The sequence below is a fragment of the Epinephelus moara genome, chromosome 22, assembly GCF_006386435.1.
Source record: "Epinephelus moara isolate mb chromosome 22, YSFRI_EMoa_1.0, whole genome shotgun sequence".
NCBI lineage: Eukaryota > Metazoa > Chordata > Actinopteri > Perciformes > Serranidae > Epinephelus > Epinephelus moara.
Genome location: NC_065527.1, coordinates 42,449,252 through 42,474,757, shown reverse-complemented (window position 1 = coordinate 42,474,757; position 25,506 = coordinate 42,449,252). Strand labels below are relative to the sequence as shown.

Genomic DNA, 25,506 nt, shown 5'->3' with positions numbered 1-25,506 from the left:
TCTTTGTGACATACAATACTATGACCTACATCGATCAGCCAAAACATTGAAACCACTGACAGGTGAAGTGAGTAACTTTGATTATTTTGTTCCAATGCATTGTTCTGCTGGGAAACCTTTGGTTCTGGCATTCATGTGGATGCCAACTGACATGTTCTACCCACCCACTCAACGTTGCAGACCAAGTACCCCCCCCCCCCCCCCCCCNCGCTCAGGAATGGCCCAAGGAATGTGACAAAGACCTCAAAGGGTCAAGCTGGCCTCCAAATTCCCCAGATCCCAATCTGAATTAGCACCTGTGGCACGTGCCATTAACCTACCTCACAACCCACTGGACTAAACGGATCTGCCACCAACGCCAGACACCGCAGGACACTCCATCCAAGTCCGACGGTGTTTGAGTGGGTGGAACATGTCAGGTGGTATCCACATGAATGCCAGACCCAAAGGTTTCCCAGCCGAACAATGCACTGGGACAAAATAATCAAACTTCAACTGTCAGTGGTTTTAATGTTTTGGCTTTTTGATGACATTTTCATGATCAGTCCTTTGGTTTATAAAATGTCAGATAATTGTGAAAAAAAAAATCTGTGACAGAACTTTAAACCCAACAGAACCCAATGTTCTGTTAAGTCCAACAGTCCAAAACCCACATTTACTTCACTGATTTGACATTCGATGTATCATTTACACTGAGCCACTAGAGTTCTTCAGCCCATTTCAGCCATTTTGAATTACAACCATAAGCCAACAGAGTGTAAGTAATTTTTTATTAATTTCAATACAATTTTACATTTTCTCTTTATATAGCCTTTGTGTTGCAACAATAATAGTGCTTTCATTTAATTTCTTTCTTGTTAAAAATAAAACAGGCATCTCTAAAGGTATGTACTGCCATTTAAACCTGTCTATGGAGATGACATCTGAATTAATTTCCCAGTTTGGGGAAAAGTTCACAAATTTGGACATAGATACCAAAGACCCAGAAAATACTGCAATTAACTCCTAAATCAGAACTTTGACACATAATCACAAACCTGTTAAATTAGATTTCTGCTACCTTTGTCAATCAACCTGTTAGCCAGCGTTAAAGGTTTCTGCAGAGTTCATGACTGTGTGGGGGGGTAGAAAAAAATCATCCATGTACATTTTTGATTGGCTTTGGACTCTTCAGTGTCCAACTGGAACCTTACTGGTTCTCATAGACACCCACAGGTCTTAACCACCATGTTACGGTGTTTTTTGAGGATGACGTTGTTGTTGTCGTCATAGAAGAGGACGGAGATGGGGCTGAGCTTAGTGGGGGCGCAGCACGCCTTAGGAACCTCGTCAGGTTTCAGGAGGTGGACCTGCAGCAGCAGAGAGGAATGCAGTTAATATTGATAATTAAGGTATTAAACTAAAGCCCATTTACTGCACTGAAAGGAGTAATCAGATCCTTTACTAGGAAGTAAAAGTACCAATACAACTATGTAGAATTACTCCATTAAACATAAAAATCCTGCATGCAAAATGTACATAAAGTATCAAAGGCAAAATTACTCATTCTGGAGACACATGTCCACCTAATACTGACGTTAGATCGTTAATACTGATGCTGGTTTTACATACTCAGTATGCAGTAAGATAGTTAAGTCCAGTGGTTCCCAACCTAGGGGTCGGACCCCTCCAAATGTCACAAGAAAAATCTGAGGGGTTGTGAGATGATCAATGGGAGAGGAAAGAAGAAAACCAAAGTTCTGCCACACAAATTGTGAATCTTTTCTGCTTTGGTCGTATTTGAGAGTTGCCATAGATGCAAAAGGAAATTATAAAAGGAGAATAAATGCTAACTAACCCCAGGGGAATTGCTAACAAAGCTGAATTTTACAATGTGATAAGGGGTCTTCACTAGACTGCTATTTTTATAAGGAGTCACAAGCCAAAAGGGTTGTGAACCGCTGGTTTTATATATATCATTGTATTGTATTTCTAAAGCCAATCATATGTTGTTTTGTCTAGAAATTAACCAGCAACTATAGCTGTCAAATAAATGTAGTGGCGTAAAAGGTACAATAATTCCCTCTGAAGGTATAAAGTAGCATGAAATGGAAATACTCAAGTATTTAAATACAGCACTTGAGTAAATGTACTTGCTCAATACTGGACCAATTTGAGGAAATAAAAAAATAAACAAGTTACCCTTTAGGTAAAGAAATAACTGTACGTAAAGCACCATAGCCCCACACAGGAAAGGGGCAGTATTGCAGCATGTGTTAGTATTCTACTTTCTGTTCACTTGTCTGATGTCAGGATGAAGCAACAGTGTGTTAGATGTGCGTCGTCACTGTACTGACCACTTGCTGGATGAGGGCGTGGTTAGTGGCGTTCATGCAGGAGCCCAGAGGATAAAAACACTCTCCGTCACAGTAGTAAGCTGAGTATCCGGTGGGGGCCAGAACCCAGTCCTGAGCAGAACCACAGAAATTTAGTCGCAGTCAGGAAATTCAAGAAACGTTATCTATTAAGAAATATATCATTATAATAATAATATGACAGAAAATAAGGAAGGATCAATATTGCCTGCATCTATCAAACTGCTGAAATGTAAAAGATGAGATTAAAAATCCTTCACATTTACTGCTACTTAAACTTAAAGTCGGAGCTGACCTTCCATCCCAGGTCACTGAAGCTGACGTAGAGTTCATGTTTTTTACAGGGCTGACCTCCGTTGTTCGCAGGGCTTCGATCTGAGCAGAGAAGACGAAACATTTAGAAATATTGTCAGACACAAACAAAAGATGAGAGTATTCAAGTAACATGAAAGCATCAGATTCAGAGCTGTACTCCAACACAGCCTGGAGCCTCACTATGGATGCTGGGGACTGGGAGGTCGTATTTAGGTTTCTTCTTGCGGGGATGTGGCTTGACAGCTCGTGGCGGCCGACACGGCACCTGACTCTCCCTGAAGAAGGTCACCATGAAGGGCTGTTTGGAGCGAGGGCCCCTGCGTCCCACCAGCCCGATCCAGCCTGCAGACAGGGAGCGGTCTGGGAGAAGAAACAGAGCAACAATTCTACGACTTCAAAATAAACCTTTTTAAAATAATTTAGGTGTAAATCACCCATTAAGTACATTTAAAAAAAAAAGGATTATGACGGTTCTGCGGTACACCCACCCTCCTCTGTCTCCACATAGAGACGTATGCCCAGGTTGCTGCGGGGGTGGAGGAGCCAGTGGTTGGAGGCTGAGGTGACGTCAAAGGCCAGCCAGCCCTCCTGTCCTGCAGGCACTGACTGCATGTCCAGCAGCACCAGCTCTGGTTCTCTGAGCACACAGACAGAAAATAATGTACATCTAATCAGTTAATAAAAGCACACACCTGAAAAATGTTTTCAAGTGTCATGATAAATAATACATTAGCTGCACATCTGACAGTGTGTTACACTTTTTCAAAATCAAAGCTGGCATTAGTTTTGTTTTCTCTCAGTCTCCACAGGAAATTCTTTTGTCATACTTTAACCCAGAATTTACTGGGAGATGTCAAAGGTCAGACTCGGCTACAGATAAGCACCTCAGATCTTTTGGGGGATTCATACTTTTGCTCAAGTATATTTTATGAGGATAAATATTAACAAACACAGGACTTGAACCTTGTTAGTCTGTTTGAAGAATGGAGCTCCTAATTACTGGTCCACACCCGAACCCAATCCCCAAACATTAAAAAAATAAAGAAGAAACAGGATTTCCCCAGTGTTGGGATCTACAACACTGTAACAAAGGTTGAATCTTCCATCTGGAAAAATAAAAACTGTCTTGCATCTAATCTTTTTCTCAGATTATTTGTGCGTCAGACTATATTTAGATCACAGTCAGTGGGAGGGTTATGAAAGTACTGGTTTGTTTGCAAGTGAGCAGATGTCATCAGAAAGACTAGAAGTGGAAACCATAAGATGAGATGATGAGTGCAACAACACTGGGCTAGTGCGAGAAAATGTCCCGGTGCATTTGTCTACAGTCTCAAATCATAATTATTCAGCATGTAATTAATAAAAATGTGACAGTAACTATATACATTTGAGGCACAGTTACGGTTCAGATTAAACTTCCAATGGTCTCTTAATATTAAATTATTCTACACAAAGTTCTAAAGTGTTTTATAGATAAAGCAGACAAAATAAATGGGGAAAGAAAATGTAAATTGTAGGTAACCTGTGTCTGTTCTCTCTCTGGATCTCATAAACGGAGATGTGCAGTGTTCGGTTGGCCCTCTGGCCCATCGTCAGGGTCTTATAGATTCGAAACTCTGCTGCCGTCACCGTCTCACCCTGAGGGAGGGGTGTCAGATCGAAACGAAACTCCTTCCAGTACGGACGAGGCTGCAGAAGGTCACGCTCCTGCTCCACTGCAAAGAGAGAGATGTCTGTGTTACACACTTCAATGAGAAAAGATACAAACACATAACTGACAGAGATATACATACAAATATGTTAAACCCTGGTATTTACATGAGGCTGTTACATGTTTGATTATTTAATATAAAGTTCTGTCGACTTTAAAATCAACATAAATCAGAGATAAACACAAGTCACAAAGATCAGCTGTGTAATTTAGAGTCTGATACAGTGTGTCAGATAGCGAGGCGTGAGAGGAATCAGAGGGGGAAAGTTTTAGTTTAAAGCAGATGTAAGAGGAGAAAATGATGCAACTGTGAAAATGGAGCAAGAAAAGTAACAGTGTGAAGGTGTGGAGGAGATGAGATCACTGGGAGATGAGTCAAGGACACAAAGGAAGGAGAACAGTGGTGGGAGAAGTTTTCACTCCTTTACTCCTATGATGATCCAGTAAAGAAATTAACTAGGCTTTCAAAAAATGTAACGAAATAAAATGTACAGCATTTCTATCTTAAGTACTAAGTACCATAAAGTGGAAATATTAAAATAAATAACACCCTCGAGACTTTACAGTAAATATAAAACTACAGCGGGGCGGCACGGTGGTGTGGTGGTTAGCACTGTCGCCTCACAGCAAGAGGGTTCCCGGTGCGATCCCGGGTGTGGGAGCCCTTCTGTGCGGAGTTTGCATGTTCTCCCCGTGTCAGCGTGGGTTCTCTCCGGGCACTCCGGCTTCCTCCCACAGTCCAAAGACATGCAGATTGGGGACTAGGTTAATTGATAACTCTAAATTGTCCGTAGGTGTGAATGTGAGTGTGAATGGTTGTTTGTCTCTATGTGTCAGCCCTGCGATAGTCTGGCGATCTGTCCAGGGTGTACCCTGCCTCTCGCCCGATGTCAGCTGGGATAGGCTCCAGCCCCCCCTGCGACCCTCAAGAGGATGAAGCGGTTAGAAGATGGATGGATAAAGACTGGAAAACAGACAGCTAGACTGACAGCATCTCTACAACTCACCAATTTACACAGAGTTGTAGATTTTCTGGCCACTGTGCCAAGCCAAGAAGTAATGCATTGTTACATTGTTTTCCAACAGAGATATACCGTTTAAAGTATTGATTTTTTTAGGTACTTGTGCTCGGTGAAATTTGTCGGCTTCACACAGAGCCAGGCTTGCTGTTTCTCCTATCTCCAGTCTTTGTGCTAAGCTAACCAGTTGCTAGCTTCGTATCTATTTTTCAGACACTATTTAGTTTGCCTGAGAAAGATTACGTACGGCCCAATACATAGTATGTCAAATGCAGTACGACAAAAATACCAGGATGTTATACTACATCAATTGCATTTTGCAGTATTCATAATAGAAATATGAATAGTTTAAATGAATGAAATACTCATAGAGATCACCAACAACAAAATGACATCACTATGAAAATAACAATGACAGAGAAAGGTGTATGTAATTTCAGTGAACGGTTCAGATACAAACAGAACCAAGGTGACAGATATAAGAGAAACAGGGTCAAAGTTCAGGGCGTAATGTAATGAGGAAGTAGTATGTCTCAGTTGTGTGCATACTTCATCCAACAGTATGTACCATTTAAAGGACAGCTGCAGCATCTACTTAAAGTAAAAAGAAAAAGTATACGATTTGGAGTGCACCCTGTGTGTGTATTCCCAAAATGTCAAACTGTTCCTTTAAATAAAATACAAGTCACTCAAATGAGAATTTAACAACAGCGCTTTACTCGGTTCCAGTGGTGTAATGTAACCAGGTACATTTAGAATAGAACAGAAAGCTTTATTGTTATTATATATTAAATATAATGAGATTAAGGGTGCCACTTTTAAAAAGCACTAATGGAGTGGCACTGAGGTACTTCAGTATCATTCTGAGGTATTTGTACTTTATTTGAGTATTTTCATGTTATGCTACTTTATACTTCTACTCCTCCACATTTTGGAGGCAAATGTTACACTGTTTACTGCACTACATTTATTTGGCAGCTTAGGTTACTGGTTATTTTGCCAATTTAGATAATTAATAATTGAATGCAGGGCTTTTATTATAACTGAGTGTTTTTACACTGAAGTAATGCTTATTCTCTCAGTAAAAGATGTAAATACTTTTCCCACCTCTGTTACATTCAACCACTGAAGAGATATATTCTTTAACTCCTTGTCTCAGCACAGTTTTAACACAGTAGGAAAAACTGGGAACAAGAGAGGAGGAGTTATTTTTACCACCACCAGGTTTTACACTGCACCAGCTCTGAGATTTATTTACCCAATTTTTCTTTGCCAAAATCTTGCACTCCACTCCACTGACAAGGATGACAGTTTAGTGCTTTGCTTAAAGGCACCTCATCAGCTGCTGTTGCTGTTCCATTTAAAGGGAAACTTTGGTATTTTTTAGCCTGTACCCTATTGTCCCATGTTTTTATGTCCACCTGACTAGTGGACACAACAGGTTCTGAAACTGATCCAGTATTGAGTGAGAGCGCTACAGCTGTGAACTACAGCAACAATAGGAAACAATAATCCTGAGGGCAATCGCGCACCGCCAATGCACTTCCACTAAAGTGCTTGTTTTTTTTTTTGCCACTGATCGACTCAGATTATTATCAAAAGTGTCACATTTGCTGCTGCCAACTGCAGTGCTCTCTCTCTCAACAATGGACCAATTTCAAAAACTCTTGTTCCCATGAGTCACTTAGACACAAAACATGAGAAAATAAAGTCTAGGTTTAAAAAAAACACTGGAGTCTCCTATTAACTACACCAAACTTTAAAAACCAGTGACTGAAACACATTGTGATGTGGACTTCCTGTTAAAGAACAATATACAGACCAAGAGGTGAGCTGGCGAACACACACCGTCCTACACTAAATCCAAATATGAAACCGAAACACTGTGGCAGTGTGTGTGTGTGTGTGTGTGTGTGTGTGTGTGTCCTTGTGGAACCCCACAGGGACACGAAACAGCTCTGGTCACTGGGGTTTGGCACACATGCACACACACACACACACACACACACACACACACACACACACATGCACACACATACACACTGCATGGTAAATAGAGATACTTAGGACAGGACACCCCTGATGGTTTGGGCGTGCTCATATCAGCACACACACACACGCAGCAGTAATTAGAGACACTTAGTGCCTTGAACCACAGCAGCTGCTCAGCACACACACCACTAATTGCAGCCCTGCCTGGTATTTTTAGAGTCGCTCCCTCCACAGCAGTATTTTCATCTCGCTTCGGACGTTTGCTTTTTTTTTTCTCGGTGTGTGTCAGTGGGGCCTTTAATTCTAACCAGCTGTGTCTTCCCATTACATATGCGTAGGAACACACACCCATGCTTGTTTGATTCAACTTACATGAACTACACATACTGATTAGATTAGTCACAGAAATAGAAGCTCAGTATAGCATCTCTGCAGAGGATCAGGTGGCAAACGCAAAACATGTACGGAAAAATACTGTAACCAACGTATAAGCAGTGGTGGAATGTAACTAAGTACGTTTTCCTGCACTTAAGTACAGTTTTGTGATGTTTCTGCTTTACTTGAGTGTTTCCATTTTATGTTACTTTATACTAATAGTCTACTTATTTTAAAGCTTTAGTTACTTTGCAGATTTAGGTTATTTGTAAAAAATATAATTCAACTAATAAATTAATATATATTATTATATAAACAGCAGAGTAATTCAGATGAGCTGCAACATTACAGTGATGTGCATATTAATACATCAGTAAATATAACGCAGCGTAAAAATATATGACTCTGAAATGGGCCATTCTGCAGACAAGTACTTTGGTGACAGTTGCTCTTATACTGCATATAAGCATAGAGAAATTATAAGGAAACAAAAAGAAGTGTGTAAAAACGAAGTGCAATATGCAAAAATATATAATATAATACATGCATACCACACACATTGTACACATATATATACAAAATATAAAAAATATATACAGATTTGTGAATCAGACTAGTGTATTTAGTATAAATGCAAGAATAGAATAAGAATTAAATAAGAAAGAGTACTACACAAATGAAGTAGGCTATATTTTAGATAAGAGAGAAGAGATAAGATAGGACTGTATTTAATCCACACTGGGGAAATTTACACATAAAAGCAGCTCAAGATTCAAGACAAGAGAAAAAAAAATGCAAAAAAATAAAAATTAAATAAAATGAAATACTATATAATTTATATTCACTAAGTATATTTTGATATAATACTTATGTACTTTTACCTAAGATTTTGAATGCAGGACTTTTCAAGGACCCACAACAACACTTTTTTTCCCTTGCCCTACTTGCCCAGTGTTTTTCGAATATATCAGATTCAAACTGCATACAAACATAATTTCAGTCTGCAGGCAGACATTAAGGGAGACACAGAGTGTGGGGAGAAAATGAAGAAACATGCATTATGTTAAATAAAACATCGCACATCGGTGAAAATATTGTAAACATCGAAAAGAAATTTGCCGTTATGTTACAATATGTGAAGGTTATCCACAGAAGATTATTGTAACAATTTCACAACACACAACAAAATTCCATGACTTTTCCATGCCTGGAAAATGTAATTGTGGAATCCAGGTTTATCATGAGCAACAAGTATGTTGAATGACTGTGATTCTTTGTGTTGCATGCAAGACACATTAAAAAACACAGTTAGCCCGTGGTTATTTACTTTCTGCTAGATTTATCTCGTGTCCTCTTGGTCTATGTGATGTGTTCAGCGAGATTTGATGAGGTTTAAAGGTTTTCACGACAAAATAAAAGCTTCCCCATATGAAAGGAAACACTGGCATGCACTGTGGGTCACTATTAAAGGCGTGAGTCACGTTTGAGTCACCTTTGTTTACAAGATTGTGGCGTTTTTGGAGGTTGAAATGCTGTGTTTTTGCAGTGTTGACTGATAAATTTCAGGGTGCACGTCTCTCTCCAAAACAGAGGAGAATTTAGAAAAAGAAACCTGTCTTTTGATGTGAGTTCATTAGAGACCCCGAGCACTGAGGAGATGATGTTTCCCACGGTAAACTGGGTGCAGATCATCATCCCATTCCAGAGGAGCTCGAGGAAGGAAGCCATTGAGAGGAGGATGTTTAATTTTTATCCCTTTCATAGATAGGCATCAGTCAGGCTGCTCTGTGGTTTGGACGGAAGCAGAAACACTCACACAGGATCTGGGTGGCAGTGTTTAACAGTATTTCTTAAGTATTTAGGGACGCAAATAACAATTATTCTCATTATCAACTAATCTTCTGTTTATTTAAAGATTACTCATCAATAATTTTGCCCATCACAAGTTTCCAAAGGCTTCAATTGTTACTTTTGTCAATCAAACTGTCGAAAACCCCAAGAGTACTTTCATATACATCAACAAAGTGGGAAATCAGCTCTTTTTTTTTTGCTTGAAAAATGAGATAATAAATTAATCGACCATCAAAACTGTTGGCAAATAATTTTCTGTCGATAGAGGAATGGACTTGTCAACTAATAGTTTTAGCTCTGTATAAACTACTGAGTCCCTGCTTGGAAGTATTACCAATTATATCCAGTTATGTATAAACCACGTCATTAAAATTTGCTGAATTTGGGTAATTTATTCAAATTTAGAGCCTAAGTTTCTCCCTCATGTCGTATTCTTTATTTTGTCTCCTTCCATTTTTCCTTTTTGCAATTGGCTCATCCATCCATTTTCATCAGCTTCTCCCCAGGGCTGGGCTGCAGGGGCACCAGGCCGAGCAAAGTACTTCAGTCGTCCCTCTCCCCAGCGATGCTTTCCAGCTCCGCCTGGGGGATCCCGAGGTGTTCCCAGGCCATTTAATATATATATACATATATATATATATTTCCTCCATCATGTTCTGGGTCTGCCCCAGGGCCTTTTACCAGTTGGACATGCCTGGAACACCTCTAATAGGAAGCATCCAGGAGGATTCTGATCAGATGCCCAAACCACCTCAACTGGCCCCTTTCAGGCGAAGGAGCAGCGGATCTACTCCAAGCTCCCTCTGGATGTCTAAGCCCTTCACCCTTTCGACTCCCTGAGACTCTCCCACCACCCTAGCCATTAAGAAGATCAAGAAGACCAAGATGATTCGGCATATTGGGGCCACAAGTACCTCGCCCAATATGGGGACACTGGGCGCCCCCAGAGCTAGACCTGGAGGGGAAACTCACCAGCAAGCATCTGGTGGCCAGGCCTTGGGTCATGGGGCCCAGTCAGGCTCAGCCCAAATAAATAACATGAAGTCGCTGCCCTGTGGGGCCGCCACCCAGAGGGACAAGGCCCCGGGCATGCTGGCCCCTGGCGTTGCAGGCTAGCTCTGTCTCAATTCTTATGTTTTATGTAAAACACTTTCAATTGTCTTGATGCCGAATTGCGATATATAAATAAACTTGTAGAAACATCTCTAGAAGAAGATCTGAGCTGTTCCAGTTGTGTTTATTAATCAGAATTTGTACCTCATAAATTTATCATCAACCCCCGTCCTTTATCAGTCATCCTACCAGAGATCCTCTCAGAGCTGGAGCCACGCTCAGCCCATTTTGGCTGCAGCAGCAGCGGAGCGAGGCTGGTGGATTTAGGAATGCTGGGTTGAAATGGAAACCTACCAATATAGTTCAGCCGTACTGACATTGGTTTTAATCCTCTCTGTGGGGGTGAATGTTTGTGGAAATTTGCAGAGCGGAGAAACTAAAACGGTAGCACCGACATGTCAGTGTCAGTGTCATCAAGTTCACACACGGTGTAATTTAATCCTCTCAGAGTTTACATTTTGTAGCCAAACCGCCAAGTGAAAAACTGCACTGTCATTCGAAACTGATGGTAAAAATGTTCTCCACTTAAGGTTAAGGGAATAACCTGACATTTTGTATAATACACTTAATCACTTATTCGCTAAAAGTTAGCTGAAAAGACTGATACCACTCTCACGTCTGTATGTTAAATATTAAGCTACAGCCAGCTAGCATAGCTTAGCATAAAGACTGGAAACAGGGGGAAACACCTAACCTGGCTTTTTCCAAAGGTAACAAAATCCACCTGCCAGCACTGCCAAAGCTAATTAACATGATTTTTATAGTTTGTTTTGTCTCTACAAAGACAGAAATGAAAAAACGACTATGTGTGGTTTTACTTGGGGCTAAGGACGTCACTGCAGCTGCCTATGAAACATCCAGGCACACAGGCCCTCTACAACTACAATGTGTACTTTTACATTGATTTTTGTACAGATGCAGAGGGATACTTTGTTGATTGTCAATCAGCTTTAGATCATTACAACGTGGGTAGTATGAGTAAATGAACTATGGTACCATGTGACTTCCCTCCATCTTACCAGAGGCCAGATGTCTCTGCTCATCTCTCAATTCAAATCCACTGGATGAAGCCGTTTTTTGCTGGCTCTAATGACTGTCGCTCGAACCACAGATCTTACTTCCACTGTCTTGCTCTTTCGAACTCAGACCAACTCAACTCAGCTCTGATTAAACTGTAAAAATAGGAAGCGATCTAAAAAGGTTCCTTGCCTAAAACCTGAAAATAAGTTAGCATTTTTTGCATTTTTGCACAGATGGTTCCCTTGCCTTGAAGTCAATGGGATTGGATTTTGCTTAGCTGCCTGAAACAAGGTCTGTGGTTAACACAAGCTTGAAAGACTTTGATGTTTTGTTCTATGACATAAAGTTCGTCAGTAAATACCCCCCTGATGAATTTTGAAGCTTTTATATGTCTTTAAAAAGCCGGATGATAACAAGTAGATAAATGAGACTACAAAACATCATAATGCCAAACACGGCTCTACGGCTGTATGGATGTTAAATGATGGGATGGGGGTGTAGTTTATGTATAGCCTACTAGTAGTATTAGCTTTTTACCTTTAGCGATTGCATTTAGGCTTCAAAACTCATAGAAGAATTTCTTGCTGAGCACAACGTGTAAGTACCATATACTATTGTAATACTATTGTTTGCCACAGAGCTTACTTTCTGCAATAAAATCCAATGGAAAAATCCCATAGACTTTTGATGAGAGAACCAGGGCAAAGCTAACTTCCTTGTCGGCTTACAGAAAAACCCTGGGGAACTCTATTAACAAGCTTTAGAGGTGTTTGTAGGTGGATCTTATCACCTTTAGAGCCAGGCTAGCTGTGTCCCCCTGTTTCCAGTCTTTATGCTAAGATACTGCCTGCTGGCTCTAGTTTCATGAAACATACAGACATGAGAGTGGTATCAGTCTTTTTAGCTACCTATAAGAAAGCTTACACTCCCACAATGTCAAACTATTCTTTTAAGATGGTAGTGTGTGACGTCCCTGCTGCATGCTTTTATTTTGGTGACACCTTTGCTGCCCAGTTTTCCCTCCTTTTTTCACTTAAAAAGGTAAATGGAACAAAGTCAGACACAGATTTCACATTTTGTCACTAAAGTACAAATGATAGACTAAAATTAGGGACATTTTTTAAAAAGGAGAGAGCAATTTTAAAATGATGTAGTAGATAGATCACCAAATAGCTGGTTATGATGATGCATGAGTGATACACTTTTCTTTGTATTTACATGTTCCAGAGACTGTATTAAATAATCTGTCAAAAAAACAAGATGACTTCGATTTTTGTACATGAAATTTACCCAGCAGGATCACGAGATTATAAAAAGAGATTATCGTAAATTAAATGAATTTACATCGCTTTCGAGATAAAGAATAACACCTTTAAAATTTATTTTAGTAGAGTCACCAGTATTGCTTAAAAAACATATTCCAATCTGTCCAAAATGTACATTTTATCATCCAAATCAGTAAATCTAGACACTATTGTATTAGAAGGGTAGAAACTGTGCAGAATTTGAAAATGAATCTGTTATCTTGTCAGAAATACAGAATTTGAGAGACAAACCCTTCTGCTATTTCCAGTATGATTTCCAATTCAGTGAGATTTTTTTTAATGTTTATTAGTACATGTTGGATTCTTAATTTCAGTAAACACAGCCAGTTTACCCTCATCCAAACACACCAGAAATGTATACTGCATCACTTCCTGTGTGCCTCTGTCCCCATGGATCATCCACCTCATGGCAGGTGTTAAGTAACTTGTTTACTCACCCAGGTTGACGAAGCTCATCACCGTGTCAGCCTCACTGACCACCGTGCCCAGCGGTGGAGTGTGTGTGCTGAGGGTCGGCACGGCATGGCTGACCTGAGCCAACCTTTCTGCCCCTCCAAACTTCCCCATGCCTGGTCCATTCACAATAATTTCATTCCCGTCATCCTCTCCATCGGCCGACATGGCATGGTACAGGTCCAGCATGAAGAGCGGTGCAGAGGAGGGCGGTCGCAGCGGCGGGTGGGGTCTGGGTCGCCCTGGCAGACCCAAGATGGACAGGATCTCCTTCTGCATCTCCTTCTTCTCGCGGCCGCTGAGCCGTCTGAAGCTGGAGTGAACCAGGGCCTCGGCCTGCTGGCTCCACAGGGAGAGACAGAGCAGGAGCAGCAAGGGCAGCAGGAGCAGGGTGCTGGGGTGGAGGAGAGGCTGGTGGGGTCTGGAGGTGGATCTGGTTTGGAAGGCGCTGCTGCTACTTTTGCTCATGTGCTTCTGTTTCATCTTGCAAAGACAAGAGAAGCTGTGGGAGACGTCCATGACTGTGGCTTGCTCTTGTTTTTCGTCTCTACTGGAAAATTGAGAAGTTTAATCTGACTAATAATCAGCTTTTTCAGTTTATCTCTCCTCCAGTGTTTCCAGACTGACAACCACAGTGTTTTCTATGTGCTCCGGTTTGTCCTCCTGTTTCAGAGTCACCACAGACAGATGCTGATTTATGGCTGATGTGTTTAGAGGAGAGCTGGCTCTGGACGGGACGTGTTTACCGCCTCAAACTGTCTGTTTATCTCTCCCTCCCCCCTTTGCCTTCCTCTCTCCCTCTTCTACCTTCTCTAATCTTGATGAAAAAAAGCTCCTCACCCTCTGATCCACTTCTCCCTCACCTCTCAGTCGTGCAGCAGAAGAAACAGAGATAATGAGAGTGAAGGCATAATTATAAGCCTTTTCCAATGTGTTTTGAATACAGACAAACTATGTCCCTGTGGAAGATTGCTCTATGCTTTGAAGTTGTAAACTTGGAGGATGGAAAGCAATTTCAGTGATGAGCAGGTGCCCCAGAGATTGGAGTCAAAATCCGAGAGCTGTGTCTTAAACTTTGCTCCCAATCCTTCATGGCCTCACGAGGAACTGAAGTTCACACCTGCAGTGAGTCAACGTTTGACCAGATACCTCATGAGAATCATCTGCTGTGGAGCAATCGCTGCTGGAAGCTCTTATCCAGTCATCCTTGAGTACTTAATCATCCATTCAAGACTGCTCCCCACCCACACATCCCAGGGGTTCCAGATGTCTTTCTTAATCCAATTTATAAAAACGATAACTCCAGGAAATTGTTTCCTGATTGTAATCCTCAACAGACGCGAGACGTTTCTTCAAATCTGTGGCAGCTCTTGTGCACACTCTCTGTGCAGCAGCGAGAGTATCCTGCATATGAAGCTCAGAGAGTGTTACAGTTGTTCATGACCAGGAGGGAGTTTCCCTCCCAGCCTCCGCCTCTCTCCCTCTTTCAAGTCTTTAAACTTCTCTCTCCTGCTTACATCCCATCATCACCCCTCCCAGTGGTCTCTTTGGGAGACCTCATCTCTCTCTCTCTCTCCGTCTTACCTCCACCCATCTATCCTTTCATCTCCTCATGACTGCTTCCTTTCATAACTACTCAACGCTGAGTCTCAGGCAGTTTGGCGGGAAGCAAGCCAAGTGGCCTGATGCCCCCTTTATTAGCTGCAGTTTTCTACTTGCATAGTGTAATAGATTCAAATTGGATTTGATTTCTCTACAGAGTCAAACTGTGTATGGAGCAACAAAAACAAAAGGCAATCACAAGGTATCAGACAAGCCCATAATATAACTGAATGCATTAGCCGAATAAATAATACTGTTTATTTTTACGAAGAGTAAACACAAATATAGGCTAAATCTTTATGTTTCCATAAACTCTCAGTCAATTGTTAAAAAAATACTTTTTTAAATTTAAACCAATCAGTTGATAGAATGAATTAAAACCTAATTTATGTTGTGGCTAGTTAGCTTATCTGAAACCTGAGAACTAGCTTCTTCAGATAGCAACCTCGCTAAAGCTAATTTTCTTCATAAAAACCCACCGGCCAATTAATGTTAATTAACTGTTTACATTACCATACAATCACTATATAAACTTGTGTAACAGTAAAGTAGCTATGACATTTTAGCTAGCAAGCACCAAGAAAGACCTAGCTAGCAAATGTTTTTGACATTGTGAGCAAAAAGAAATCATTAAATCTAACATGCTAAATGTTAAAGTTGACACCATAAAATCAAAACTTTGAGATTTGGATAATGTTAAGAACGTATTAAAATAGCGTCTGTGAACCTCTAATTAGCATTAATTAGCTAACTTTTTTAGTGTTAGCTTGCTAGCTTTGTTTCATTTTCACTCAATTTTAATTGAACTTAACCCTGTATTTAGTATTTCTACATAATCATTAATTGAACTAAATGTTATATAATTATTTATTGATGTATTCAGGTATATTTTGACTTGTCTGACAACCTTTTACTGTTTGGTCAGTTTAAGGGCAGGTGCTACATGTAGGCTACAATTTTAAGTTATTTGTACTCTATTTTATGCATCTTTAGACTCCTACTCCACCAAGATACGTTTCAAGTTACAGATAAACTATTATTACAAAATATACTTGATGAATTATCATTAAAAATGAATTATGACCTATTAATATAGATTAAGGAAACCAGTTAAAATTAGCTCTACCTTTATTAGAAATGTTTACACATAATACAGCCTATATTATTCTGAAGTGAGCCAGTATTGCTATTTGGTAATTTGGTATTACTATTTTACTTTTGGAACTTTAATTGTATTTAAATTCTAATACCTTTTTACTCTTCATTTAATTAAATTTTGAATGCATGGCTTCTACTCATGCTATAGAGTAGCCTATTTCTACACTGTGTTATTACTTTTACTAAAGTAACAGATATGAGTACTTCTTCCACCACTCGTCAAAGCTCTGCAATCTTAAAAATAGCTGTCATGCCAAACCAAAAAGCAATGCGCCAAATTTTAACTCCAAAATAAGTCCACTTCAGGCTAACATTCAAGGCTTTGTGCAACCTTTGAGCACATTTTGTCTGAAGTGGCGGGTTTTGCTTTGCACTGTAACGCCATTTCCTGTTGAGCCGTTCATTAGCTTTGCCCTGCAGCAGAGCCTAATGCAAACACACTGGGTGCATGTGTGTGTGTTTCAACCAAAAGGACTTGGAGGGAAAAAATGACTCAAATATAGTAGTGAGGTTCAGCCCTGTGCCAGCCCGTGTTTGTGTACTCTTTTCTTCAAAGCGGCATGGTACTTGTGGTCACTTTGAAAGGCATGAATAACACTGACCAAACCAAACTGACCGCGGTTCATTTTGTCCTGGCCGAAAGGGCGAGTCCCAAATGCCAGGAATTAACGCTCTGCCCATTTTGTTTTTCTTTCCTCTGCACGTCTGCAACTTCAGGAGGTTTTGTCTGATAATGGTGAGAACGGTGAGAGGAGAAGATGAAGAGGAGGAGGTGAAAGAAAGGAGAGGGTGTGAGTCAATGAGGAGTGACAAAGCGGGAATGAAGGAGGAGCTGAGTGCCCTTGAAACCATATAAACCCAACTGAAAATGAAAAATGACATTCCTGAGAGACAGAAGTGGTGGAACAGAGCGAGGACTGTCATCAGAGAGGGAAGTCTGGGATGACAGATGGACTGCAGGGAGGACGGGCGTAGATGGATTGAGAGTGGACAGAAAATGAGAGGAGTGTGTACACACAGCTGCAGAGGGTGGACTCAGACCTCACCATCTCCGGTGGAACCACCAAATAAACAGGACAAAGTTATTTTCAAATACTCTCTCTGTCTCACACAGACACATAAACTGGGATTGTCAGACAGAGCTGGAGGAGAAACAGACATTAGAAATGAAAAATTTCTAAAGTCACTTTCAATCACCACCACCACCACCATTTCCCCCCGTGTTTAAGTGAAGCTCCAATGAGATGTGTCCTTATCTGTTACAGGATAATTACCCAGAAATGTCCGGTCACTGCCTCTGAGTCTGTGGTCTGCTGTCAGGCATAAGTGGCTGTAGGCTGTAAACATAATTACAATCATTTAGCTCCTTTAAATCTGTATAAACACTATAAACATATGCACATGTACACATAAGCCCTGCATATAGAAAAAGAACTATGTCAGAATCATGAAGATGCAACACTAAAAATAACAAACCTAATTAACATCATATGATTTTGGAATAGAATCATGCATAAATATATATACATTGGAATATAATTTATGTCAGCAGTGATGCTTGCACACAAACACCCACTACCAATTACAATGAACATGCTGAAAATCAATACATAAAACATCTTTCTTAACATGAAAAATGTATGTGTATAGACACACTAACTAACGCACTAGCACTACTGGTGACTGTGGCTCAGAGGTAGACCGGGTCGTCCACTAATCGGAAGATCAGTTCGGTTCAAACCCCGGCTCCTCCAGTCCGCATGTCGAAATATCCTTAAGCAAGATACTGAGCCCCAAATTGCTCCTGATGGCTGTTCCATCGGTGTGTAAGTGTGCCAAAAACGGAATAGCAGGTGGCACCTCGGCCACCACCTATGAATGTGTGTGAGAATGTGTGAATGGCAGTCATAGTGTAAATACCGCTTTGAAAAAGGCGCTATACAAATGCAGGTCCAATTGCCAGATATTTAAAAAGCCAAATTGATCATCACACACAAAGATAGAAAAGATTCTATGAAGAAACATCGACACAAAGGATGGCCACATACTCTTACAGATTATGTAGAGTAATCACTATTAATAATCTGACAATTTTCTCAATTAATTATTTACTCTATAAAATGTCTAAATAACTGGGAGAATCAGTTTATTCAGAGCCCAACATGAAATAACTCAACAAATATTTAATGTAGTTTCAAGGAGGAAGAGGAAAATCAACATGTTAACATCAGATGTATTTGGTACTTTAACTTTGTCAAAATAGTTAATTAAACAATTGAACAGTTGATGAATTTTCTGTCAGTTGACTACTCAGTTGATTGTCTGATGATTTCAGCTCTAATATTATTTAATATTGATTTGTTGTCAACAAGAAAATTAATCGCCCGCTAATTAGATACTGGATTAATCCGTCAAAAAAAGGTCAAAATTTTCTGATTCCAGCTTCTTAAATGTGAATATTTTGTTGCTTCTTTGCTCCTCTGTGACAAAACAAGTGGACAAAAGAAGACATTTGAGGACGTCATCTTTGGCTTTGGAAAACACTGATCAATATTTTTCACCATTTTCAGACAATTTATAGACATAACCGTTTCATCGTGAAAATGATCAAAAGATTAACCGACAATGACAATAATCGTTGGGTGCAGCCCTAACACCCACATTGACATAAAACAAACATACGGTCACACACAAAGACAGATACAGTCAGATTTATTGTCCATGAATAATCCAAAAATAATTAAAAACAAGAGACAGTTTTACTGCAAGCATATTTTAATACAAAAACAGAACAAAAAATTGTTTATAATTTTAGTTTTTTGTTTAACTTTTACACAACTGACTCCTAGTAACACCCCTCCCTCCCTCCATGTTGTCATCATCACACTGAGAGTAGCACAGCATCAAAAAGTGGAGGACTCGTCTCCTGCGCCCCAAATCCCCCTCCCCTCAGAGAGACAATAAATAAATAAAAATCACCTTAAGATGTCTTCTTCTTTCTTACTGTAATTTCATTAGTTTTTCATAAACTTCCTCTCTTACACTGAGATAACACAGAGACAACTCAGCCACGTCAATGACGGGACATTTGAAAAAAAGCCTAGAAGAAGAGACGCTGGGAGGGACATGAGGGAGGACACCCGCTCTCATTGGTCCACTCTGCCCGCGTCTCCTGTCATTCATATTTGTAGTTCTCTCTACACATGAAGGGCAAACCCCTTTGGTCGTGGTCTGGGAATTGTAGTCATTAGCAAAGAAAGAACAAATGACCAAACAAGGCTGCCACTAGAATCAGAGACCTAGTGAATAATGTCATGTTACAATGAAGTAGAAACACACAGATAATGTCAAAGAGCGGAGCGGACATTTCCTTGGTACAAAAAAAAAAACACAATTTCTTTAACCATAATACTAAATCACTCTCCGCCAATGGTGATATGACATGAAACTGAAAAATAAATAGATTTTCCTTTCAAGCTAGATAACAAAAATACAACTGGATTATAAATTAACCAGAAAACAAGAAGAAGAAGAAAAAAAGACATTCGCAAATTAAAATTTTTGCATACAGTGACTCAAGTCAAAGACCTCTTATCATTTCCTGTAACAATGACACACATAATACACACCACCTTGTGTGCGTGAGAGGGTGTGTGTGTGTGTGCTGCTGGGTTGCTATGGGCAACGCAGCGTAGACATTAAGGTGGAACTGCAGAGGAAGAGACAATTAGTGCATGCTGGTTGTCGGACTCTGCAAACACGGTCATTAACATGGGGTTAGGTTACACATGTCGTATATTGTCAGTAATGTGCTGTTAGTTGAGTGTGTTGCCATAAAAATAGTCCTTTCTATTGCCGGTTTGTGATTTTTGTGTGTTGGGATTGTTACGCCGGCATGTGACAAAACCACACCGCCCTTTGCTGAAATGCACACACAAGGCCGATCTTAACGTTCCAGCGGTCGGGAGGAGTCTGCTCTGCGGTGTTTGTGTGTGTGAGTGTTTGCCCTCAGCTGCAGCAGCACCGCCGCCGCCACCGTCACCACCACCGACCCTCTGAGTCTGAGGTTAGCCAGTGTGTGTGCGTGTGTGTCGGACAGCGTTTCCCGCCTCCCGAGCTCTCCACACGTGGTGTCTGCTTCTGCAGATCTGCTGAGGTGACTGTTTTTCTTGCCAACCAGTCCAGAGGAAGCGACATGGCAGTCGTTGCATATTTTCTTTTGAAACTCATCGTTGAGGCATCTGGCCCACAAGCCAAAATAATGACCCACAATTCTTTTTCTTTTTTTTCCTGAATGTCATTTGGGCTTTTTTTTGTTTTTGTAGTCGTGGTGGTGGTGGTGGTGTGTCCCACTCCCTACCGCGCCTCTGTGTTAAAATGTGTGTATTTGTGTGTCAGCGTGGTACAAAGCAGTTTAAAGACTTTCTCTGTTGTTCTGTCTGATTGGGACAGAAGTGTGTAAGTAAGGCAGCATCTCGTCAAGTCAGTTGGTGTTCGGTTCCACGCTGGTGAGGAACTACTGAAAGACAAAGCAGGAGACTGAAAGGCAAAATGGGGTCACGTCTTAAAGGGGAAAAGTCGGTGTTGACCCCACAGATTCTGGCCTGGGGCTGCCAGACCAGAACTCTCCTCCTCTTGTGCAGGTTTTCAGTCCGTTTATGAGACCAGGGAAAGAGTGAGAAGGAGATTCACCCATCTTGCCCATCTCCTTCTTTCCCCTCGATCTGTCAGTCATTGTGCACAAACTCCACCTGGGCCCGGTTAGATAGACTTCAGACTGAAGAGCTGGTGCACCCAAAAAGGCCGATGATAGCAGTCCACCCTCTGTGAAACGGAGGAGGAACGGCTCTGCTCCACCTTCTCTTTGATTGGAGTTATTTCTTCGCAGACCCCGGGGTCTTTGGGCTGGGGGCCTTTTTGGAGATGGTGGGAATCTTGGAGGGTTTGGCCCCGGGTCGTCGTGGGGTGTCTGAGGCGTCAGAGCAGACGGAGCGAGCGTCCTGTAGCTCTGATGCATCCGAGGCATCGCTGCCGCGGCGACTGCTGGCTCTGCTGCCTGCACGGCTGCCGGCTCGGCTGGTTGGCCCGCTGGCTGTGGATGCCCCTCGTTTTGGATCTAACAGGAAGACAGAACAGAGAGTTGCAGAAGAGGGAGAGAAAAAACATTTGTGGTTTTAAGTAAAATGTCTTGACAAATACAGGACGGACTGCCATGGAATTTGAGTTGAGATAAGTTTGATGATTGTTTAACTTTTCATCTAACACCATCGTGTAATACTTTGGTTCATGATGAAAAACCTGAAAACTAATTACAGCCCCATCCGCCTGTATTTTATGTGCAGTAATAAAGTTAACATTCTAACATGCTAATCTAAGATGGTGAAGATGGTTAACATTATACCTGCTAAACAAGAATAAATCAACTTTATAAATATGGAAGATTCAAAAGGACTTGGATATCTGTTCATATTTGAAGAATACGAATTAGCCAGTTATCTGGAGAAAGCGTGGTGGGCTCTTTATCGAGATAATTTCCTTTTGAGCTGCTAGCATGACCTCAGACACTTAGTCTGACATTCAGTGGACATAAAATGAGTCTACAGTACAAATGTGACCGTCGTCTCACCAGTCCTTGATGGTTTGCCGGAGGGTGTTGTTCCTCCGTTCTCTCCAGTCAGCGAGCCTCGGCTCGAGTGGAACGTCGGCCTCTTTAGTTTGGACCCAGACGTTGCCCCCTGCAGGAGAACACGGGAAACATCAGCTGAGGATAACTTGACGGTGGAGGTCATGTGACTGATGAGAATCACATCCGATGCACACTAATAACTGTTACATGATCAAATGACTCCAAAACAAACAACACATCACGTACACATGGACACAGCAAATATCTAACAACAAATGAAAACTACATGCAAAGACTTGTACCACACATATTAATACAAATAATGACTATCACTATTTAACTGTTACAGGTTTGTACCATATTAATTTTATAATAAAACTATATAAAAGAACAAATCACTGACCTAGGGCTGCAGAAAAATATTATTTTCATGACTGAATTAATATATCTGCTGATTATTTTCTTGTTACTGTAATCCTTGTTCTATAAATATTAAAATTTGCTTGTTTTATGTGTTTACTAGGATTAAATCCAAACATATTCAGTTTACTCTGACATGAGACACAGACAAGCAGCAAATTAATTGAGAAGTTATATATATACATTGTAATTTACTCAGTTCATATCATTAAAAATATCAATTACAGGCATTTTAAATGATTAGTTAACATTAAAATAAAAATGGCAATCAATCAATCAATTCATCAACTAACAGTTTCATTACTACATTAAACAGATGATCACACCATGTGACAAAATTTGAAAACTTAATAATTGTCAAAAAACTGAATGTTAATCGTGCTCAAACTGCATTAAGGATTTTCCCACATTAAACTTTCTTTACAGTCAAAATTGTTCTATAACTTCATCAATAATGTCTTTAATACACAGTTTATTATATTGTCCTTGTCGATTCAAAACCTCTATCTTCATAATGTCATCTTTCAGTTTTTAGTTCGACCACATCGTGTTTATTCTCAAAGGTCGGAACATTTCACAGCCCTGAGGAGATGATGTAATCTTTAATTCAAACATGAAAGCCACTGAAACTGCAGGTTCAAAGTTCTCACATCAGAGCAGCAGAACTTTCTATGTGGCGGCGTGCCAGCACCCGGGAGTGTGCGTTAGTGCAACAGCGCGTTCAGTGGGGGTGGGGTCGGGTGGGACAGGGAGGTGGGTGGGTGGGTGGGGTGAGTGTGTTACCTCGTGCCCAGGAGTGGTGTGGCTGTGACCGAGATCTGGGCAGCAGTGGCACTTGGTTGGCGTTGGAGTTTTACTGTGTGCCAGCCAGGGCTTGGCATAGTCACGCGAGTGAGTATGGGAGGACTGAAGGGAGGAAGGGAGCAAGGAAGGATGGAAGGAAGGAAGGGTGGAGGAGCGGTACAGCAAAGCAGCAAAGGAGAGAAGCGAATGAAGGAGGGAGGGAGTTATGGAGGGACGGGGAGGAGCGGGGAGGTGCAGCGCAGTGTATTTGTGTGTAAGAGCAGATGATTTTAATTTTTTTGCAAAGAACCCAACAATGCAGGGAGGACATTTTTGAAGGCAGGTTAGCAGGTATGACAGGAACGAGGGGAGAAGGCAAAAAGATGAAAGACAAAACAAAGAAACAAGAACAAAAAATAAAATTTCACAGTTAAGGATGTGGTGATTTTTGACAACAACAACAGGAGGATGACAACAACTGAACAATGTGCAACATAAACCCATAAACACATTCAAACACACATACGAAGTCACCAACGTGAAATCAGTCGCTCTCATACACACAAACTTAACAGTAATGACACTGACAGTTATGCTTTTACAAACAGTACTGACAAATGAAGAACATCATTAACATCAGATGATGACGACACTAATGACTACACCTAGTCTGGTTGACTGATAACAATGAGCTACATGATCAGAAGATGAGTATGACACCAGAGACAGAGGAGGCTGTTCAGGTTTGTGTGGCTGTGTGCAGTAACTGTGTGCTGTGCTAGTTTTCCCCTTTAATGTGGCTGAAAGATGAATTTGATAAATTAATGGAAGATTGTTCAAGTGATCTTTAGTGTTAAATAATGCTGTGTAAAATGTCCTGTGGCTCATTATCTATGATTTTGTTGGATTTGTCTTTAACCATGCTGTCCTCTGTGATTTATCTCAGTGTGAACACAAGGTGCTTGCAAGTTTTAGAAATCCAAATCTTCTTTTAAAGGCACAGTGTGTAAGATTAAGGGGAATTTATGGCACATAGCGGTGAGGACTGCAGATTGCAACCAGCTGTAAATTCTCCTGGTTAGATTTCCTTCAGTGTTCATTGTTCAGAAGGTTTTTACTGAGAACCGTATTATCCACAGAGGTCACCTTCTCTCCAAAATAAATGGACCTGGTGATTAAAAGCAGTAAAAACACTGAATAAAGCAGTTTCATCTTACAAGACCATGTTTCTCCTACACTGTTTGGCACATCACAGACAGGTCACTAGCCCAGCACCTCTAATGTGTGATCATCTTATTTCTGATCCAGATGTTCAGGAGGTTTTTAGCAGGGGCAAAATCAGGTCTCTACTAGAGGTCTCTTCCTCAAGAAAAAAAGCAAATGACCCTATCTAGAGCCAGTGTTTCGATTGTCTGTTCTGGGCTACTGTAGAAACATGTCTGTGCAACATCTCTGACTCTGTGGATGAGGACCTGCTCCCTACGTAGATATTAACAGCTCATTCTCAGATAACAAAAACACGATTCTAATTTTCAGGAGATTATAAACTAAAGGAAACATACTTATTATATTCCATTTCAGCCAATATATGCCCCTGAATCCTACACACTGGACCTTTAAATTATAGAAGGTTGGTTGTGTTTTGTAAAACTGCTATGATTCATACAGTGCTACCATTTCTGTTCTGTCATTAATGTTGTGTAATGAGTGGACATGAAGCAGAGAAACCTGTCATTGCATGATGAAAAAAAAATCAACCTAAAATAACTGGATTCGAGACATCTGACTCCTTTTAGGTGAATAAAATTAGATCCTGCCTAAATTCTAAAATCAGACACCGGCTCTTACCCTGGATGATGCTGAGGCTGTCGGTGTGGCGGGGGCGGAGGGAGCAGAGGGCAGGGAGGCGCCGCTGTGGGAGGCCGAGGAGGAGGAGCGGGTGGGCGAGGCGTTGCGGGAGCCTGGTTTGGAGCGTCGACCTCGGGAGCGGAAGGCAGCCAGACCCTGAGATGCTCCTTCGGGAAGGATGAACTTCTCCCTCAACTCCAGGTTGGTGCGACCACGAGCTGAGGAGAAACAGAGAGAGGAGAGACAAGTGAATCGGGCTGTTTGTGTCGGCTCACAGATTTCCTCCAGCGGGGGGCAGCAGAGGCAGCGAGCAGAGTGAGGGAGAGAGTCAGTGCTTCCTTGGCTGCAGACATCAGAGTGCGTGCATGTTTCATTTGAGAGTGCAGGTGGGCAGGGTGGGTGTTTGGAGGGGTGGGGTTCAGGGGTTCAGGGAGCTGTAAGTGCACTTTGGTTGAGTTGTTTTTAAGGGGAGAGGTGAGTGAGTGTGTTTGAGTGCAGAAGTAGGAGTAAATATATCAATTCAATACGCAACGAAAGTCAG

At 41.1% G+C, this 25,506-nt stretch overlaps 2 protein-coding genes across 14 annotated transcripts in view; both read right to left on the bottom strand.

The window, feature by feature from the left end:
* Positions 1 to 394: 394 nt before the first annotated feature.
* bmp8a (bone morphogenetic protein 8a) lies at positions 395 to 14,910 on the bottom strand. Of its 2 annotated transcripts, none has more exons than XM_050034903.1 (7): positions 13,513 to 14,910; positions 4,192 to 4,384; positions 3,158 to 3,306; positions 2,850 to 3,029; positions 2,650 to 2,729; positions 2,337 to 2,447; positions 395 to 1,349 (listed from the first exon to the last, which is right to left on the bottom strand). In XM_050034903.1, exons 1-7 carry the CDS (start codon positions 14,045 to 14,047, stop codon positions 1,200 to 1,202), a joined length of 1,398 nt encoding a protein of 465 aa, XP_049890860.1. In that variant the 5' UTR covers positions 14,048 to 14,910; the 3' UTR covers positions 395 to 1,199. The 2 variants fall into 2 exon arrangements, with proteins under 2 accessions (XP_049890860.1, XP_049890862.1); XM_050034905.1 differs by having other exon boundaries at positions 2,850 to 3,011.
* Positions 14,911 to 18,983: 4,073 nt separating this feature from the next.
* The window catches only part of macf1a (microtubule actin crosslinking factor 1a), a 266,838-nt gene continuing 260,315 nt past the window's right edge, over positions 18,984 to 25,506 (bottom strand). For 10 of the 12 annotated variants that reach the window (XM_050034872.1, XM_050034874.1, XM_050034882.1 and 7 more), the window contains 4 exons: positions 24,966 to 25,183; positions 23,118 to 23,240; positions 21,915 to 22,023; positions 18,984 to 21,404 (listed from right to left, as the gene is read on the bottom strand). In XM_050034872.1, coding sequence (XP_049890829.1) covers positions 21,163 to 21,404; positions 21,915 to 22,023; positions 23,118 to 23,240; positions 24,966 to 25,183 — 692 coding nt within the window. In that variant the 3' untranslated portion in view covers positions 18,984 to 21,162. The remainder of the gene's footprint in view (positions 21,405 to 21,914; positions 22,024 to 23,117; positions 23,241 to 24,965; positions 25,184 to 25,506) is intronic. The other 2 variants (XM_050034883.1, XM_050034884.1) reach the window with 1 other exon arrangement.

What these genes read in the sequence shown, in the direction of transcription:
- bmp8a (XM_050034903.1), bottom strand. Translation starts at nt 14,047, where the DNA reads ATGGACGTCTCCCACAGCTTCTCTTGTCTTTGCAAGATGAAACAGAAG. An exon ending in GATGAGCTTCGTCAACCTGG is followed by an intron (nt 4,385 to 13,512) that starts GTGAGTAAACAA and finishes CTCTCTTTGCAG; the next exon opens with TGGAGCAGGAGCGTGACCTT. An exon ending in ACGCCCTCATCCAGCAAGTG is followed by an intron (nt 1,350 to 2,336) that starts GTCAGTACAGTG and finishes CTGCTGCTGCAG; the next exon opens with GTCCACCTCCTGAAACCTGA.